This window comes from Balaenoptera ricei, chromosome 20 (genome assembly GCF_028023285.1).
Source record: "Balaenoptera ricei isolate mBalRic1 chromosome 20, mBalRic1.hap2, whole genome shotgun sequence".
Lineage (NCBI taxonomy): Eukaryota > Metazoa > Chordata > Mammalia > Artiodactyla > Balaenopteridae > Balaenoptera > Balaenoptera ricei.
In genome coordinates, this window is record NC_082658.1 from 62524114 (window position 1) to 62544338 (window position 20225).

The 20225-nt window shown below is 48.1% G+C and overlaps 2 protein-coding genes, 1 non-coding gene and 1 pseudogene across 3 annotated transcripts in view; 1 reads left to right on the forward strand and 3 right to left on the reverse strand.

The window, feature by feature from the left end:
- LOC132354591 (multidrug and toxin extrusion protein 2-like) overlaps positions 1–820 on the reverse strand; it is a gene marked incomplete at its 5' end in the record, with an annotated part of 53940 nt that extends 53120 nt beyond the window's left edge. Inside the window, 2 exon segments of the mRNA XM_059906449.1 lie at positions 160–261; positions 578–820. Coding sequence (XP_059762432.1) covers positions 160–261; positions 578–820 — 345 coding nt within the window.
- Positions 821–2550: 1730 nt separating this feature from the next.
- LOC132354592 (multidrug and toxin extrusion protein 1-like) lies at positions 2551–5705 on the reverse strand. Its single transcript, XM_059906450.1, has 4 exons — positions 5648–5705; positions 4794–4888; positions 3856–3934; positions 2551–2774 (listed from the first exon to the last, which is right to left on the reverse strand). Exons 1-4 carry the CDS (start codon positions 5703–5705, stop codon positions 2551–2553), a joined length of 456 nt encoding a protein of 151 aa, XP_059762433.1.
- A 7777-nt stretch (positions 5706–13482) lies between these two features.
- LOC132355537 (receptor-binding cancer antigen expressed on SiSo cells-like) lies at positions 13483–14456 on the forward strand (annotated as a pseudogene).
- Positions 14457–16616: 2160 nt separating this feature from the next.
- On the reverse strand, positions 16617–16688 carry TRNAW-CCA (transfer RNA tryptophan (anticodon CCA)). The gene has a single exon. It is a non-coding gene; the product is annotated as a tRNA-Trp (tRNA).
- Positions 16689–20225: the final 3537 nt, after the last annotated feature.

Sequence of the window (20225 nt, forward strand, 5' to 3'; positions counted from 1 at the left end):
TCTCCTTCCAAATCTAACGATAGGGTAATGGAACCCCCGGGTCAAGCTCGGACCCTGTGAAGGTGCAGGTGTCAGGCATCACACAATTCAAATTCCAGGCTTTTCCAAGTCGTCAGCGCCCGCACCCCCCCCAAAAAAGAAAGGAATGTAAAAACCTACCGAGACAGCAAGCGTAACCGCATCCACCTCGACCTTGCCCAGGTGTCCGCAGAATACGGAGCTGACGAGGCTGATGAGAAAGGTCAGCAGCTGCGCGAGGAACTGGGGGGAGGAAAGCGGAGGACAGCGCGTTACACCGACCCTCCCGCCCCAGACGGCGCGGGACGGCCCTGGTCCACCGGCCGGACCGCGGGGGACGGGGGGGACCGCGGGGAGAGGGTCCACGGGATGAGGGACCGCGGGGGACGGGGGGGACCGCGGGGAGAGGGTCCACGGGATGAGGGACCGCGGGGGACGGGGGGGACCGCGGGGAGAGGGACCACGGGATGAGGGACCGCGGGGGACGGGGGGGAACCGCGGGGAGAGGGACCGCGGGGAGAGGGACCGCGGGGCGGGCGGCGCGGGGCCGCGCACTCACCACTGGGCCCGCGAGCGCCGCCAGCTCCGCCGTCTCGCGCCCCACGTCGGGCGGCAGCGCTTCCCGCAGAGGCCGCAGGCGTTCGCGCCAGCCGGGGGTCCCCGGCCGCTGGGCGCCGCCGCGGGCGAACGAGGGGCTCTCGGCGGCGGGCGGCGGGCGTCTCCATGGCGTCGCGGGAGGAGCTCGGCGGCGGGCGCGCCCGCTCCGGGAGTGCGCGGGAAGCGGCGGGGGCGGTGGGCCAGATAGGGTGGGGGGTGGGTGGGCGGGGCGGCGGGCGGTGGCGGGATTGGGGGTGGGGAGGCCCCGCCCCGCCCCGCCCCCGGCCCCCGCCTTCCGTGGCCCGCGGGACTCGGGGGAGGGGCGGCCTTGGTGGGGGGCGCGGAAGGGGCGGGTGGGAACAGTGCAGGGGCGGCCGAGTTAGCTTTCGCCGGTTTCCGGGTGATGTCTCCCCCCACGCTGGGGCAAAGAATTTACTCCCCGGGGGGTTGCGCTCCCTGCCGCCCGCAATTTGCAGCGGGTACGACGAGCCCCCGTGTCCGGTGGGGAGGTGACGAAGAACTCGGGGTGCCCGGTGGGGAGGGAACGAAAAGCCGGGACGGGGTCTTTGCTGGGGCCCCACCGCGAGGGCCACCTTGGGTGCAGCCTTCGTCTTGGTCCCTGGAAGGTGACCCTCCACTTAACTGACCCAAGAGGAATGAAGCGCTGAGGGTGGAGATGCCTTAAGGGAGTACCTCCACCTCCCCCCGCCGAAATCTGCCCTGGCGTGTTTTTCACTCGAAGGAGCTACCTTTTCTCATTTTGTCCGTTATCTGTTCTTCCGGGGCACAGGCCACGCCTCGCAGTTTGTATCCACCCCGGAACGCAGCGTACTTAGCAGGGAGTGAGGCTTGCTAAGCTAACGGCGCGGGGCTAGCCCGGCAAGGCGGCATCCAAGAATGACCCCTTAATCCAAGGCCGCTGTTGACTCCCCTCCCACCCGCTAAGAGGAGTTAGCAATGATTGGATTTTCACAGCTCCAAAGACTTTCCCAATGATTGCCAAGGCCAAGGAGAAGGGCGCATTCATTCAAACCTCATCTTTTTGAGATGGGGCCGCACAAAACCTTCCGGATATACCGCGTCTCTGCCACTAAAAGCCTGCTCCTTTTTTAAGACGAGGACAGGCCCAAACAAGACGAACAGGGCCTGCCCAGGACCCCATCCTCCCCTCTCCTAGAACACTCTTTTCATTTTTGCTGCCTTCCAACTTTATCAACTCTTCCTTCTATCAGAATAGGAAAGGGTCTGATTTTTCCCTCCAGTTTGCCTGGATTAGCTCTTCGAAGCCTGTATTTCTCTCTGTGGGATGCCCACCACTCAGAAACAAAGTGCTGGTCCTTCATCCCTCCCTGCGCCTGCCAACATGTCAATCGAAACCCGTGTTAAGCCAGGCCCTTGACAGGAAGCATGCTAATTGATGCCACCTGACTCCTTTCTTCTTGGTAATCTGTCTTCTCCCCTTTTAAGTTTCTTAAGCATGTCTACCACCCTTGGTACCAAATGAATATTAACAAATGTCGTTTCCTGCTGAATAATAATCTAAGGGAAGATATATTGTAAAATGTATTTTAAATAATTCACATAGTAAGAATCCTTAAGTCCTTGGTATATGGGTTTGTGTCTAAAAAAAAACAGCAGAAGAAACATACAAAGCCATACCTCGATGTATCCGGTACAGAGTGGTCTTCGGTTGAAATGGTGGTGGATGTAATCTTCCAGACGTTGTTTTGGACTAGCACGTACTTTTTACCTTCCTTCCTTTTCTTCATCAGAAAATATATCTTGGAACTCTCAGTTCTTGACGTCCATGGGCACAGCTGAATAACGTTAACTGAAAACGAACTGCCACCTTTGGGCCAATGAATTTTTGTTGGTAAGGTCAGAAGCATCCCTTGGCCTATGCTCTCTCTCCCTCTCTCTCTCTGTCTCGCCACATCACTGAATTCGGACATAGACTCTCACTAAAACCCCCACCAGCAAGATGACAGTGACCCCGAAGAGCAGAAGCCCTCGCTGCAGCGCCCGCTGTCTCCCAGACAATTTCCACGTGGCCCTTGGATGAACCTCAAGACACTCTACCTGGCATGTCTGCTGATCCGACTGAATCTCCTCTGTTTTTTCAACCTCTCTTATCCACATTCCTCCATGGTTTTCAGGGCCTGCTGGAGATGAAAAGGAACTCAGTGCCTTAAAAGGGTGTTTTTCTTCTGTATAAAAGGAGATGCATGTAGGCACTGCTAGCTGGGAGAATGGTAATTCCAGAAGCAGTTGCTACCGTGGAGAATAAAGGAAATCCTATGGCAGGTGCTGTCCACTCACCCACAGACACGGACTGGATCCCACTGTGGTCAGCTGGGGTCCTCAGGGGCTCTGCCCCACCAAGTAACGCAACAAATAAGGTAGCTCTTTAAGTTAAGAGGCTTCAGGGAAATGTTCAAGGGGCCAGCACTCATCGAATTAGCATCTCAGAAAGAGAATAAGGCCAGTGGAGGAGAAAGATGACCTAAGAGATGATTCAAGGCCGTTCACAGCACTGGGGAGAGATGTGAGTCTTCTCATCAGAGGGCCTGCTAAGTACCAGGCAGGATAGTGACCCAGACCTAGACTTAGCCTCAGGATGCCTCAGAAGAGTAACAATAAGGAAAATACCCTAAATGCTTGCATCAGTACTGAATTGATCACCTGCAGCTTTTAATGATCTGTAGCAGTGTGTCTGTGTCTGCAATTAAAGCAAACAAACTTCGGGGGCTTCCCTGGTGGCGCAGTGGTTGGGAATCCGCCTGCCAGTGCAGGGGACACGGGTTCGAGCCCTGGCCCAGGAAGATCCCACATGCGGCGGAGCAACTAAGCCCGTGAGCCACAACTACTGAGCCTGGGCTCTAGAGCTCGTGTGCCACAACTACTGAGCCCGCATGTCACACTACTGAAGCCCATGCGCCTAGAGCCCGTGCTCCACAAGAGAAGCCACCGCAATGAGAAGCCCGCGCACCGCAACGAAGAGTAGCCCCCACTCGCCACAACTAGAGAAAGCCCACGCACAGCAACAAAGACCTAACGCAGCCAAAAATAAAAACTAAAAAAAAAAGCAAACAGACTTCAACTGTTTACCTGAAATTGGGTGTTCCTTATCATTTGTTTCTGAGACATTATTGCCCTATTTAAGTGGGAGCTCAGCGCAGCAAATCTCGTTGTGAACACCTAGACAGGCCCATCCCAAGAGCAGGGGCAGCTGTGTCATGCCTGGGCAAAGTGGGTCCTGGGAGAGAGCCACAGTCCTGTCCTGGGCCACGTTTCGTTTCAAATTGCCATGTACCTGAGCCTAGAAAACGAGACCAAGTCAATCCACAGGCTTCACCACAGTGCTAATCAAACACTTGCTTAATTCCCCAGTGGAGCCATTTTCTTTAACTGACGTGTAACATGGGAGCCTCTCTAGTGGGGTCAGTGGGTGGGGAAGGTTGGATGGAAAAAAGATGAGGGCAAGTCGGGGACCAGGATCCTGTAGAATTCTCCCTTCCTCGTCCTTCACCTCTTTTCTCCATCACCTATTTAACACCCTACACTGACCCTAGGAAGTTTACAGACAAAGATGCCCACAGGTATCTTAATGAAACACTGGGAGATCATAAAAACAGGATAAATATCAGGATAAATTTGATGGCATTCCACCTTTCTCTCCAGTTCTAAAGCTTGTCCTGAAATTGGCTTTTCAGGAACAGAGGCGGAAGTTTAGCATAGGAGCCAGGGAAGAAGAGAGCCCCTGTTTTTCTATCTGATGAATAAACAAAGGGGAACAGATAAAGCCAGGGTCGCCGGCCCTTCACATCTGAATTAAGTCCAGTTAAAACAATGACACATACTCAATATTTTGTGTAAGGGAAAAGAATCTGAAAAAGAATATACACACACACAGACACCATATATATATATATATATATATATATATATATATATATATATATGGGGGTGCATATATATATGTGTGTGTATAACTAAATCACTGTGCTGTACACCTGAAACTAACACAACATTGTAAATCAACTCTAATAAAATAAAACAACAATGACAAAAAAGTAGCATTTATAATAAAAGAGAAAAGAACCTTCCAAAATAAGGGAGAGAGAGGTAAAACTGGTTGTGTGTGTTTTCCAGGAGAGGAGAGCAATGATTATAGTTACCTGCTGACAGGCTTTTTTCCAATTTAGCCGGGCAATAAAGCCTAGAAAACACACAGCCTGAGAGACAGCACAGATGATGATCCCTAACCACAGACCTGGACGTGGAAATATTTAATAGAGGTTAATTCAGTGGAACACCAGCCGACCTGGGGTGTATGTTTCTCCTAAGTACTGCTGAGAATCTGCTTTCATGGCTGAGGTGGAGCCCACGGTGAGCCAGAAACCTCCACCCTGCTCTCCCTGTTAGTTTCCAGAAGGTTCCAGGAAGCCCAGAAACCCCTAAGGCCACCTTCCAGGTTTCCGGATCTCAGAACAAACATTCAGAGGCTATTTTTGGCCATAACATTTGACTTTAAGAAAACTGCCAATTATAAGGAAATACCCAAAGACAAACTATTGATACTTGCTAACAGTACTTCCAAACTACTATGCCCCATTCTCCTCACCAAAGGGGAATGCAGATGTTGGGAGTTCCCTGGTGGTCCAGGGGACTCGGCAGTCTTCCACTGCTGAGGGCCTGGGTTCAAACCCTGGTCGGGGAACTAAGGTCCCACGAGCCGCATGGCACGTCCCCCCACCCCCCAAAAATGCACGTGTCGCCAGCCCTGTAAAGGACTGATGCTCCCTGCCTCGGAGCTTCGTGCAAGACCTGACTTGCACTGACTTCAGTAGCTCCCAGGGCAGGATTATCCCCAGAGAGGCAACGACACAGAAGGAGTGGCTGAGTGGGAGTGGAGGATGGAAGAAGCCTCGCTGGTCTCAAAATACCGTACAAACTCTGCCCCATTAACCCACACAGGACCCAGAGGGAGACCCCAGGCGGCGAGAGTTCTTTTGGCCAAGAGTGAACCCACAGCGGAATCCGAAACTCCAAGCTGGGAGAGCCTGAATATGCACGTGGACCATGGCCATGGTGCTCAGACTGTGTACAAAAACAGAACTCTGACCCTCAATCTAAAGCAACCTGCCCAGAAAGCCAACCCTTTGTCTGTAATAAACAACCCAGAAGCCAGCCTATGTCAGACTCGGGAGAGGCCAGATCCCTATCTCTAGGGATAATCCAAGAAGCCAAAGAATAACTTCTGCAATAATTGACCCAAAATGTCCAAGCCTCCATCAGTAACTGACAGCTTCCCTAATTTCTGTCCCTGTTTCCAACTCAGGACCAGCCAGAGAAAGGCAGACATGGCCCCTGACCAAGCACACAGGACGCCCCACTTCCGGTCAGCCGGCCTCCAGCACCCCCCCAGGCCAGCGGCCTCCAGCAGGGCAGCCCTGAGCCTCCCCTCTGTCCCGCCGTGAATCCTTCCCTCACCTCAACCCGCCTTGGAGTCTCTGCCAGATTCCAGTGCTGGTGGTTAACACCCACCCCCCCACACACACACATACAGCTGGGCATGAAGAGCCTTTGCTGGTCCCCTTTGGTTGGTCTGCATTTACGTTCACACCTTCTAGTTCCTTCCTCCACACCAGCCAAACTCAGTTGGAAGCCAGAGGGCAAGGGTCACAGTGACCGGTGCACAGAGGCGTCACATGGGAGGGTCATACACTGGGTCAGACACAGAGGGGGCTGTAAACCTCCACGTCACAAATGGGAGACCCAGGAGAGATGTCACATTAGGACCGGGTCGGGGACAATGGGTCACACCTGTGACATATGGAAGTCACCCACGGGGTCACGCAGTGGCCTCCAGAGGAACCCTCATCTGCTCCACCTGTCCCCACACAAGCCACCGCCAGGGGCCTCCCATCCCAGAGCCTAGACACGGATGTCAGAGGTTTTGTTCTAGAAATGTCTTCTCTGCCTGTGCCCCTCAGGTGCCCGGGTCCCTTAGTCCCGGAGGCTTTTTACTGTCTGCACTTCCCGCCTGCCCAACACCCTGTCATTAAAAACTGTCCACGTCGGGGCTTCCCTGGTGGCGCAGTGGTTGAGAGTCTGCCTGCCAGTGCAGGGCACACGGGTTCGAGCCCTGGTCTGGGAAGATCCCACGTGCCGCGGAGCAGCTGGGCCCGTGAGCCACAACTACTGAGCCTGCACGTCTGGAGCCTGTGCTCCGCAACAAGAGAGGCCGCGATAGTGAGAGGCCCGCGCACCGCGATGAAGAGTGGCCCCCGCTTGCCACAACTAGAGAAAGCCCTCGCACAGAAACGAAGACCCAACGCAGCCATAAATAAATAAATAAAACAAATACTTAAAAAAAAAAAAAAAAATCTGTCCACGTCCAAGTGTCCTTGGGAAGGTCTTCCTGTGTCCTACAGCATCCACCCGTGTGAATAACTTTTTTTGGATGAGATAATATATTCACTTTGTGGCAAAAAATCAAAACATCATAAAAATGCATGTGAAGCATTTGGTTCCCACCTTTGCCCTCTCTGACTTTATTCCGTCTAACTAGTTGTTGGTGTTTTTTATAAAAACTATCAGTTTCCGTACATTACTTTCGTATTTCACCATCTCACTGATGTCTTTTGCTTTCAGTAATTTTTCAGCCATTTTAGGTCCTTCAGTTATGCAATCACATCTTCTGTAAATGACAGTAGTTTCATCTGCTCCTTTGCAATATTTATACTTTGTTTTTAAACTGTCTAAGTGTACGCTTTTGTCTTTCACCTAGGAAGTAACTTAGAACTGTTTTCTTTTTTCTTTTTTTTTTTTTTTTTCTGGCTGAGCCATGCTGCCTGTGGAATCTTAGTTCCCTGAACCAGGGGCCACTGGCAGTGACAGTACTGAGTCCTAACTACTGGACCACCGGGGAGCTCCCAGAAGTGTTTTCAAATATCCTAATTTTGGTAAGCTTTTTCTGACTGATTTCTAGCTTAATCGTAATTTGCTCAGAGAAAGCGACCTGAGTAATACACATGCTTTGAAATTTGTTGAGATTTAGTTTATATTCTAGAAGGTGATCACATTTTTATAAAATGTTCCATGTGACTCAAGAACGTTGCTAATTATTGTATGCAGAGTTCTCTCTGTGTCCATTTTATCAACATTGTTAATTTTATTATTCAAATCTTTATATCTTTATTTTGAATTTTTGAATTTTATTTTATTTATTTTTTTATACAGCACATTCTTATTGGTTATCTATTTTATACATATTAGTGTATAGATGTCAATCCCAATCTCCCAATTCATCCCACCACCACCAAACCACCCCCGCCACTTTCCCCGCTTGGTGTCCATACGTTTGTTCTCTACACCTGTGTCTATATTTCTGCCCTGCAAACAGGTTCATCTGTACCATTTTTCTAGGTTCCACATTTATGCATTAATATACGATATTTGTTTTTCTCTTTCTGACTTTCTTCACTCTGTATGACAGTCTCTGTATGACAGAATTCACCTGTGAAGCCATCTGGTCCTGGACTTTTGTTTGTTGGAAGATTTTTAATCACAGCTTCAATTTCCTTACTTGTGATTGGTCTGTTCATATTTTCTATTTCTTCCTGGTTCAGTCTTGGAAGGTTATACCTTTCTAAAATTTGTCCATTTCTTCCAGGTTGTCCATTTTATTGGCATAGAGTTGCTTGTGGTAGTCTCTTAGGATGCTTTGTATTTCTGCGGTATCTGTTGTAACTTCTCCTTTTTCATTTCCAATTTTATTGATTTGCATCCTCTCCCTCTTTTTCTTGATGAGACTGGCTAAAGGTTTATCAACTTTGTTTATCTTCTCAAAGAACCAGCTTTTAGTTTTATTGATCTTTGCTATTGTTTTCTGCTCTGATCTTTATGATTTCTTTCCTTCTGCTAACTTTGGGTTTTGTTTGTTCTTCTTTCTCTAGTTCCTTTAGGTGTAAGGTTAGATTGTTTATTTGAGATGTTTCTTGTTTCATGAGGTAGGTTTGTATTGCTATAAACTTCCCTCTTAGAACTGCATCCCATAGGTTTTGGATAGTCGTGTTTTCATTGTAATTTGTCTCTAGGTATTTTTTGATTTCCTCTTTGATTTCTTCAGTGATCTCTTGGTTATTTAGTAATGAATTGTTTAGCCTCCATGTGTTTGTGTTTTTTACGGTTTTTTTCCCTGTAATTGATTTCTAATCTCATAGCGTTGTGGTCGGAAAAAATGCTTGATATGATTTCAATTTTCTTAAATTTACTGAGGCTTGATTTGTGACTCAAGATGTGATCTATCCTGGAGAATGTTCCATGTGCACTTGAGAAGAAAGTGTAATCTGCTGGTTTTGGATGGAATGTCCTATAAATATCAATTAAATCTATCTGGTCTATGGTGTCATTTAAAGCTTGTGTTTCCTTATTAATTTTCTGTCTGGATGATCTGTCCATTGGTGTAAGTGAGGTGTTAAAGTCCCCCACTATTATTGTGTTACTGTCGATTTCCTCTTTTATAGCTGTTAGCAGTTGCCTTATGTATTGAGGTGCTCCTATGTTGGGTGCATATATATTTATAATTGTTATATCTTCTTCTTGGATTGATCCCTTGATCATTATGTAGTGTCCTTCCTTGTCTCTTGTAATATTCTTTATTTTAAAGTCTATTTTATCTGATATGAGTATTGCTATTCCAGCTTTCTTTTGATTTCCATTTGCATGCAATATCTTTTTCCATCCTCTCACTTTGTCTGTATGTGTCCTAGGTCTGAAGTGGGTTTCTTGCAGACAGCATATATATGGGTCTTGTTTTTGTATCCATTCAGCAAGCCTGTGTCTTTTGGTTGGAGCATTTAATCCATTCACGTTTAAGGTAATTATCAATATGTATGTTTCTATTACCATTTTCTTAATTGTTATGGGTTTGTTTTTGTAGGTCCTTTTCTTCTCTTGTGTTTCCCACTTAGAGAAGTTTCTTTAGCATTTATTGTAGAGCTGGTTTGGTGGTGCTGAATTCTCTTAGCTTTTGCTTGTCTGTAAAGCTTTTGATTTCTGCATCAAATCTGAATGAGATCCCTGTCAGGTAGAGTAATCTTGGTTGTAGGTTCTTCCCTTTCATCACTTTAAATATATCATGGCACTCCCTTCTGGCTTGTAGAGTTTCTGCTGAGAAATCAGCTGTTAACCTTATGGGAGTTCCCTTGTATATTATTTGTTGTTTTTCCCTTGTTGCTTTAAATAATTTTTCTTTGTCTTTAATTTTTGTCAATTTGATTACTATGTGTCTCGGCGTGTTTCTCCTTGGGTTTATCCTGCCTGGGACTCTGCGCTTCCTGGACTTGGGTGGCTATTTCCTTTCCCATGTTAGGGAATTTTTCGACTATAATCTCTTCAAATATTTTCTCGGGTCCTTTCTCTCTCTCTTCTCTTTCTGGGACCCGTATAATGCGAATGTTGTTGCGTTTAATATTGTCCCAGAGGTCTCTTAGGCTGTCTTCATTTCTTTTCATTCTTTTTTCTCTATTCTGTTCCATGGCAGTGAATTCCACCATTCTGTCTTCCAGGTCACTTATCCGTTCTTCTGCCTCAGTTATTCTGCTATTGATTCCTTCTAGTGTAGTTTTCATTTCAGTTATTGTATTGTTCATCTCTGTTTGTTTGTTAATTCTTCTAGGTGTTTGTTCTTTAATTCTTCTAGAACTTTGTTAAACTTTTCTTGCATCTTCTCGATCTTTGCCTCCATTCTTATTCCGAGGTCCTGGATCATCTTCACCATCATTATTCTGAATTCTTTTTCTGCAAGGTCGCCTATCTCCACTTCATTTAGTTGTTTTTCTGGGGTTTTATCTTGTTCCTTCATCTGGTACAAAGTCCTCTGCCTTTTCATTTTGTCTATCTGTGAATGTGGTTTTCCTTCCACAGGCTGCAGAATTGTAGTTCTTCTTGCTTCTGCTGTCTGCCCTTTGGTGGATGAGGCTATCTAAGAGGCTTGTGCCAGCTTCCTGATGGGAGGGACTGGTGGTGGGTAGAGCTGGGTGTTGCTCTGGTGGGCAGAGCTCAGTAAAACTTTAATCTGCTTGTCTGCTGATGGGTGGGGCTGGGTTCCCTCCCTGTTGGTTGTTTGGCCTGAGGCAACCCAGCACTGGAGTCTACCCGGCTCTTTGGTGGGGCTAATGGCGGACTCTGGGAGGGCTCAAGGAGTACTTCCCAGAACTTCTGCTGCCAGGAAGTACTTGCCAGAACTTCCCTGTCCTCATGGTGAGGCACAGTCACCCCCCGTCTCTGCAGGAGACCCTCCAACACTAGCAGGTAGGTCTGGTTCAGTCTCCTATGGGGTCACTGCTCCTTCCCCTGGGTCCTGATGCGCACACTACTTTGTGTGTGCCCTCCAAGATTGGATTCTCTGTTTCCCCCAGTCCTGTCAAAGTCCTGCAGTCAAATACCGCTAGCCTTCAAAGTCTGATTCTCTAGGAGTTCCTCCTCCCGTTGCCGGACCCCCAGGTTGGGAAGCCTGACATGGGGCTCAGAACCTTCACTCCAGTGGGTGGACTTCTGTGGTATAAGTGTTCTCCAGTTTGTGAGTCACCAACCCTGCAGTTCTGGGATTTGATTTTATTGTGATCGTGCCCCTCCTACCGTCTCATTGTGACTTCTCCTTTGTCTTTGGATGTGGGGGATCTTTTTTGGTAAGTTCCAGTGTCTTCCTGTCGATGATTGTTCAGCAGTTAGTTGTGATTCCGGTGCTCTCGCAAGAGGGAGTAAGCACACGTCCTTCTACTCTGCCATCTTGAACCAATCTCCCCAAATCTTTATATCTTTAACTAACATTTTGTCTGTGCCAGCAGGGAAGCCCCGCTATTGTTTCTTTATGGTCTCGGTTTTTAGCTCTACCCAGTGTTTTTCATTTTCTTTGCTCCTAGTCCTTGCCTCCCAGACCTTTGTCTTGGGTCATTTCCCTTCTTCCTGAAGTACATCCTTCACATAGTCCTTCAGGGAGGGATGCTGGTGGTTTCATTTACTTGAAAATCTCTCTGTTCTTGAAAGATAATTTCCCAAGTATATAATTGTAGGTTGGCAGTTACTTTCTTTCAGTAGTTTGGAATTATTAGTGCACTTTTCCTGGCTCCTATTGTTGCTGCTGAGAACTCTGCTTCAGTCTAAGTGTTAGTTATTTTTTTTTAAATAATCTTTTTTTCCCTCTCTGGTTGTTTTTAAAATCCTTACTTTCTCTATTGTGCATTTCTTTATGCAGTATATAGGTATTCTCTCTTGATTTATTTTCTTTTAAAATATATTATGAGGGCTTCCCTGGTGGCACAGTGGTTAAGAATCGGCCTGCCAATGCAGGAGACACGGGTTCGAGCCCTGGGAAGATCCCACATGCCGCGGAGCAACTAAGCCCATGCACCACAACTACTGAGCCTGCGCTCTAGAGCCCATGAGCCACAACTACTGAACCCGTGCGCCTAGAGCCCATGCTCCGCAACAAGCCAACGCAATGAGAAGCCCGTGCACCACAACGAAGAGTAGCCCCCATTCGCCGCAACTAGAGAAAAGCCTGCACGCAGCAACGAAGACCCAACGCAGCCAAAAATAAATAAAAATAATAATAATTTTAAAAAAAGAAAGCCTAGGTTTGAAAAAATAAAGTAAAATATATTATGAGCGCATTTTGCCTGGGACTTTATATGCTAAAACTAGATGGACTGTTCTTTTTGTTTTTTAAATTGGAGTATAGTTTCTGTACAATGTTGTGTTAGTTTCTACTGTAGAGCATAGTGAATCAGCTAGACAGATACATATATTCCCTCTTTTTTGGATTTCCTTCCCATTTAGGTCACTGCAGAACACTGAGTAGAGTTCCCTGCACTATACAGTAGTTTCTCATTAGTTATCTATTTTATACACAGTATCATTAGTGTATATATGTTGGAACTTCCCTGGTGGCGCACTGGTTAAGAATCCATCTGCATAATGCAGGGGACAAGGGTTCGAGCCCTGGTCCGGGAAGATCCCACATGCCGTGGAGCAACTGGGCCCGTGTACCACAACTACTGAGCCCACATGCCTAGAGCCCGCGCACCACAACGAAGAATGGCCCCCGCTCACCACAACTAGAGAAAGCCCGCGTGAAGCAAGGAAGACAAAACCCAGCCAAAAATAAAGAAATTAAATTAATTGAAAAACAATAGTGTATATATGTCAATCCCCATCTCCCAATTCGTCCCTCACCCCCCAGAAGGCCTGTTTTGAGGATGTATTTTTTTCAGAGAGAATTTACTTCTGCCAGCATGCTGGGGGTCCTACTGACTGGGGAATTATCCATTAACTTCTTGACTTGGAGATTTTGGACTATGCCTATAGAGTGAACACCGACCTGAAACTCATGTTTCATAAAGTTAGATCTCGTGAACTTCTAACCAGATTTAATAAATATTAATGTCTTGGCTACTTCCATTAAAAAAATTTTTTAGAGTCCCCTCTTCCTCCTCATTCCCTGGATGGGAACCACCCTCCCAGAGCTGGTGTGTATAATTCCGATCCACAGTCCGACATGGATACATATTAAGCATGTATCCATTAACATGTACAGTATGTGTTCACATTCTTTGTGTGTTTAAAGTTTTTGTGCAGAGGGGGAGGGGCAGGCCTTGCTCCTTCCCAGGCAGATTTTTCCAAAATCCAAATCCCAGCCCACTAGGCAACCACTTGGAGCAATTGAGAGCGTTTCACCAAACGTCGTGCATATGGCATCAGATTGTGTAACCTGAAAAACGCTCCTGTCATTTTTCGCATCTGTACAGTGGGTATGATTTTTTTTTTCTCATCAGTCAATTTCAGGTTTTGATTCCCACCATGGCTATCACACGGTTTCGGTTATTTAAAGTTTGTACCTGCCTAGCAACAGTATTCTCATTCCTAAGGAGATTAATATGCAGATCTGGCAGAGGATGGAAATTAATTAAGTGGAGACCAAATAACTTTCCCAGCTACAGTTGATTATTCATCAGTTGCTAAACAGACAGACGTTGAAGAGTGGACTTCTTGAGATGCAGATGCACCCACAAGTGTAAAGATTAAAGGAGGGAATAGGGATGTGGCAACACAACAAAATGCTTTAGAAAAACTGGCACCTGACTGTTTTAAGGACATGACACCAACTATAAGGAGAACTCAGAAAGTCATTATTAAGAAGAGAGAACCATTAAATTTTGGCATCCCAGATGGTAGCACAGGTTTCTCTAATACACTAGCAGCTACACAAGATATGCCTTTTATTCACCAATCTCCTGAATTAGGTGACATGGAAACCTGGCAGGAAAATACCAATGCATAGGAGGAAGACGAGGCGGCAAGCCCAAGTTCTGAGCAGCAGAAGATAGCAGACAGAGAAGAGAGAGCAGCAGAACAACAAAGGAAGAAAACGGAAAAGGAAGCACAGCGGCTAATGAAGAAGGAACAAAACGAAACTGGTGTGAAACTTTCATAACAAATGTTCTTCAGATGTCATGGTGCCAGTGGGAGAAATATGAGCTCCATAACCCAAGCAACATTCGCATGGAGCTAAGAGTATTTTCAGAATACAGATAACACTGCTTGACTTTAATGCATTCATCAGGCCAACCAGGACACCAGAAAGCTCTCAAAGTCCCTTGAACTCTTAGTGACTGAGATCCAAAGAACAAAAAAGACTTATAAGACAATATTTCCTTCAACATGTTCCAACTGTAAGACAGTTGTTTGCTGTAGAGAAATTATTACAAATGGCATATATCAGTACCTTTTCAAGCTGGTGTTTCTAGCTTAATAAATGGGTGTAATTAATTTTATGGTGGGAAACAACTCTCCTGTCTATAATGCTTTCCTTCAATGTGCATAATGATAAAATGAATTCTTTTAAATATTCTTTTGTTTCCATGATTACCTGACCTAAATCAGACAAACCTGCAGGGCTTTAACTTCTCATTTTTGTTGTCAGAAGCTGGTGTTGGCATACATTTCCTCTAACTTAAACTGGCATTGTTCATGTTTGATACAACATTAAGGAATTTGGTAATTTTGGTTTTCAAGAAAATGACATTAAATGCAATAATTTTATTTATCACAAAAAAATAAAGTTTTTGTGTAACTTGCTTTTTTTCAGAGAAAAAAAATTTTATTTTATTTAGTAATCCGTTTTTTCCTGTTGTTTTTAATTTATGAGAATTTTAAAAGAAAATGAATACAGTAGTGCTGCATACATTTGATATTCTATTAAAAATTTTAAAATCATGTTAATTTTTTGTTTCATGCACAGCTCATGTACTCAAACCTGATGGTAATAACATACAGAAATTTCACTGACAATACGCAATAAAAATTATTCAAGGTGGCATAGCAAATCATTTTTGAGAATCACCTTCACCGTATTTTCTAGCAACCTCTGTAAGATTAGCTCCTGTAACCAGATCATTCTGTGTCTATCTTTCCATGTTCCTTTCTCTTCTGAAGGCAAGGGGAATTGAACAACTGTGGGGGAAGAGTGGATCCCGGGGTTTTACTCTTTTTGCGGGAACCCAGAAGAGCCTTTTTACATCGTTATTCACAAAACTAGCGGCTGCTCCCTTTGGACCTAATCCCTCAATTCTTCCAACCAGATGTACGTGCTCACCCCGGACTCCCATGCTCCCTGCACCCTCACCGTCTCCTTCAAGGAACCCCTTGACATGTTTTTCCTTTCCACGTGTGACTTCTCTGAATGCACAGGTGTGCTCATGGCCTGTGCTTGCCCAGCTTGAAGACAGAAGAGCGAGCCCGGAGTCAGCAAGAGACACATCCATGGTTCAGTGGATAGGGGAGCTTACACGTCTGAAGCAAGGCCCTGGAGCGACACCCCTCGGTGGGCTGCAAACTGCAGGCAGGACACGGTGTTAGCCTTCGCTCCCAAGGGGAAGAGGAGCGGGCCCTTTATAGGGGGAATTTCATCAGGTTGCCTCATTAGTTACCAGGGAAACCAGAGGAGGGGCAGGCCCCTCACCGCCCCTATGGTAAGCTATCACCAGCTGGGTCCTGGGCATAGGGGTAGGTGAAACAGGCCCTGGCCGGGCAGGGGAACGTGCAGACAGCAAGAGAACAGCCATCTTGCGTGGCCTGGCCATACAGCTCCCGAGACCCCTGATTTTCTGCAGGCCCCCTCAGCAGAGCCGCTCCTAGTCTGCAGCCACAGATACTAACACCGGAGGCTTAAGGGTTTCCTGTCATTTAAGATTCCAAACGCTTTCTTCTTCTTGGCTGGCTCTTCTACCCACATAGGAACAGGGCCGGTCCTGGTCTCCGGGGACAGCCGCGCAAGACCGCGCAGGAGCGGGCTCGCCGCCCGAGTGGGTGCGACCACCGTCAGGGGCGAGGACGTGGAGCGCCTGCGGGGAAGCCCGGCTCTCCCCTCCCGGGGCGTCTCGGGGCCGCGGGGCTGCGCAGAGCTCGGCCGTCGCTCCGAGGCCCCCGGAGGCTGCTGTCCCCGCGGCGGGTGTGGACGCCCGGGGGAGCACGAGCAGCCCCCGCCGCCGTCCAGCCCCCCGTGCGGGTTGCACCTGCGGCCAGACCTGCGGACGCCAACGTGAAGCCACATCCACGTGCGGCCGAGCCCGCGGGGCGGTCAGATGAGGGCCACCTGCGGGGTCACGTGCAGAAGGCGCGCCGCCTCCCGGGGCGGGGGGGTCCACCTCCCGCGGGGACACCCTCCGGGGGCGAGGTCACCCGGGGCTGCGGGGTGGGGGAGGGGAGACGGGCGAGGCGGGAGGGGTGGGGGCGGGGAGGGGTCGCTCCGAGGCCCGACGCACCGGCCCCTGCCGGTCCCGGGAGGAGCTGCTCTATGTTCCCGCTGGGAAGAAAAAGAGTGGGTTTTCCAAGCAGCTGGGAGGATAATTCACCTCCGTGGGGCCAAATCCCTCGCGTGGGGCCGCCACTCCACTCCTCACGCGCCCCTGCACTTGGGAGGAAAAAAGCCGACTTGACCCCGACGTGACTTGAACACGCAACCTTCTGATCTGGAGTCAGACGCGCTACCATTGCGCCACGAGGTCGCAATGAGCGTAAGCGTCCGCGTCATTAAAGGCCTCGCTGAGGCGGCGCCATCGCGCGGCCCCGGAGACGCAGGCGCTCTCCCCGCGCCGCCCGCCCCCACTCGGAGGAGGAGCCGGCCGCCACGCGCCTGCGCGACCGGGGGAGGGGCGCCGCAAGCGAGTGCGGGGCGTGGCCGAGGCCGGTGCCCCGGCTCCTTCCAGAGACCCCCAAAAAAGAAAGCGGGGTGGGCATCTCCCATCGCCGGGAAACTAAGGACTTAATAAACGAGCTTGATAAACGCAAGGACTTTACTATTTTTTTTCACTTTGCAAGTCAGCGCATTGCATTTGTCAATTTTTAAAAACTGAAGTATAGTTGATTTACAATTATTATATTTAAACTATAAAAATAAACATTGTCTTTGAGGAAAGCCAGAACAGCGCCTGGAAGAAAATTAGAATCTTTGACCATCCACCATCCAGACATAACCACTGCTAATACTTCCATGTGCGGTATTTCTTTTTGCAGATTTTTACCGGCTACATCCACATCCCAAATATGTTACTGGACTGTCAGCTGACAGCACACATCCGGAAAAGAAGCCATGAATTTTCACAAAGTGCAAATACTTGTGTATCCGGCGCCCAAATCGAGAAAGACATTAGCACCCGCCCCTTCCAGTCGCTTCAAATCCAATTTTGAGATGAGATTATATTGTACCTAACATTTTGTTAATATTCTCACCTGTCACTGTGTTGTCCGCATATTTTAGTTGATATGTTTTCTAGCATAATGTTAAAGGGCTCATTGTCTACCTCATGGGAGTCCTAAGACCCTGCTTTTAGACAGTACTTTTTCCTTTTTATTAAGTAAGAAAGATAAAACTATTAAATAAGGGAGTAAATATGCTTTTAAGTAAAAAAGCTACTAAGTAAGAAAGAGCGCTATCCTGGTCTGCTTAAGAACAAGAAGCCATCAATTAATTCAATAAATACAACACCCGCAGGGCCTGGTGTTCTTTAGAGAAGGAGAGATGGAGCCGCCCCGCCTTTGCCGGAGGAAGGGAAACCGTCTGATGCTCGCCGTGAACTTGGGGTTGGGGGCAGCTGAGACCGCCAGAGCATCTACTGTCTAACAGGAAAGGAGGCGCGTCTGTTTGTGTTTGTGGCCACGTGTGACACTAGAGGCATTTGGGATTGACCCCAGGGCTGTTAGAGAAGCAGAGGCCAGGAGGCTCTATCCCTGTGCTCCTAAGGGAAGAGACAGCCAGCTCACGGCATGATTGCTGATGCCGTGTCCGGATTCCACGTAGCCAGAGACCAGAGTCACCTCCTTATTGCTTTTGGTGGCCCAGGGGTGACGTGGACCCTGACGGGGGGAGGAATGGGGGACCAAAGGAGTGGAGGCAGTGAATGAGGTGCTGGAGTCCCCAGGTTTGGATTCACCTTCAGGCTGATCACACACTCCTTTCCCTTCTCCCCCGCAAGCCCTCCAGCCTTGGCCGCACAGCGAAGTCACTGTGAGGAAGAGCCAGTGCCCTTCCCACGGAGGCCAAGGGCCCAGAATCTACCGGAAGGAATGCCTCACCCACAAGGAAAGATCAGAGACGCTCTTGAAATCCTGCTCAGAATTTTGGATACACACGTCCCGGCCCCTCTTCTCCTGGGATGTAGAAGCAAAACCTATGTTTAATCGTGCTGTGGCTGCACCCCTACAGGACAGTGTGGTGACGCAAATGGACAAAGGGATTAAAGAGGTTGGTGCAGGTAGTGTACAGGGACCCCTCTGAAAAGTGAGAGCCCTGCCTGCCAGGACAGACCAGAGTGCAGCAGTGCAGTGGTCGTGCAGTTGTGCAGGGTCACGTCGTCTTTTGTTTTTGTTGCTTTTTGGTTTCTTTTTTGGCCGCGCAGCATCGAACCCGTGTCCCGGGCATTGGGGGCACGGAGTCTTAACCACTGGCCCGCCAGGGAAGCCCCAATTTTTGTTTTTCAAAATACTGCATTTTAAAAATTTATCCTAACTGCTGAGGCTTTTGGTGTCCCTACCCGCCGGAGAATGCCTCACTCGCCTCACCCCAGTTCCGGCCTTGCTGCTCACCAAAATTCTGCTGATGCCCAGAAATCGCAAAGAACTGCTTCCTTATTTTAGGACTAAACTCTATTACACCAAAAAACAAAAACAAAACAAAACAACCCCCCCCGCAAAAAACCCCACAAACAAAAAAAAACACCTTCTGTAAAATATGGAAATTTTTTAAAAATAAATTTATTTTACTTATTTATTTTTGTCTGCATTGGGTCTTCGTTGCTGCGCGCGGGCTTTCTCTAGTTGCGGCGAGCGGGGGCTACTCTTCGTTGTGGTGCGCGGGCTTCTCATTGTGGTGGCTTTTCTTGCTGCCTAGAGCATGGGCTCTAGGCACGTGGGCTTCTGTAGTTGTGGCGCGTGGGCTTCAGTAGTTGTGGCTCGCGGGCTCTAGAGCGCAGGCTCAGTAGTTGTGGCACACGGGCTTAGTTGCTCCGTGGCATGTGGGATCTTCCCGGACCAGGGCTCGAACCTGTGTCCCCTGCATTGGTAGGCAGATTCTTAACCACTACGCCACCAGGGAAGTCCCATAAATCACTCTTATGACAAAACAGTCAATGTCCAGTTAATACAAAAAAAGGATGAGTGCCAACACTGGCAAAGAGTGTGGGGAAGTAGATATTCTCATTCAGGACTGGAAAAGAATATAAACTGGAACTAGCTGTTTGGATCGTAATGCGGCAAATGTTTTAAAAATGCTTCTGTCCAAGCATTTCCTCTTCTAGAGAATAGGTACTAAAACAGTTAAGGCTAGAGGCAAAGATGTACCTTCAAGACTGTTCGCATCAAAGCTGTGCTTGTAACAGTGAAGCCCAGGAACCCACTGGACTGTTCCATTTTACAAGCTCAGTCTGGATTTCCAAGCGAGCGAGCAGGGGAGCTGGCCTTGGCAAGTGCTTGCATTGATGAGCTACCCGAATAAAGGGATGTCGTACTCAGAGTCTAGAAGTAATTGCCGTGGAGCAAGGATGCAACATTTAAACTTTTCATTACAAATACTGGGAGCCAACGTTGCATAACCCGGAGCCCCAGGCTGAGGACAGGACTTCTCCAAGCTGTGGCCTCCTGATTAATTGACAAGAAAGGCCAGTCACAGCCCGTGACGGGAGATGGAAGCCCCTGGCCGCCGCACAGAGGAAAAAAACTGCGGATTTGGGGAGAATGGAAGAAGTTTTCACACATTGAGGTGGGGGGGAAGTCATTCTGGTTATACATGAGCTAACTCGAATTATATGCTAACCAAACAGCCTGTGTGTGCTGTCCAACATATACTGCCCGTCTGCTGTAAAGAAAAGGGTGCACTGACCAGAAGTAAAGAATGTCCCTGTTAAAAATAAAGATGAAAGGCCTCCCTTTCTGGGACGCCAGTGCTGGTTTCTCCTTTGATGGTAAGACTCCCTTCACAGGTGCCAAGGCCACCCTGACTCGCTTTGTATTTGCTGGTCCGTTTTTTTTGAAACCTTGAAGGAATGTGT

What these genes read in the sequence shown, in the direction of transcription:
- LOC132354592 (XM_059906450.1), bottom strand. Translation starts at nt 5,705, where the DNA reads ATGGCCATGGTCCACGTGCATATTCAGGCTCTCCCAGCTTGGAGTTTC. An exon ending in GGAAAAAAGCCTGTCAGCAG is followed by an intron (nt 3,935 to 4,793) that starts GTAACTATAATC and finishes CTCGTTTTCTAG; the next exon opens with GCTCAGGTACATGGCAATTT. An exon ending in CCAGGACCCACTTTGCCCAG is followed by an intron (nt 2,775 to 3,855) that starts GCATGACACAGC and finishes CATCTCCAGCAG; the next exon opens with GCCCTGAAAACCATGGAGGA.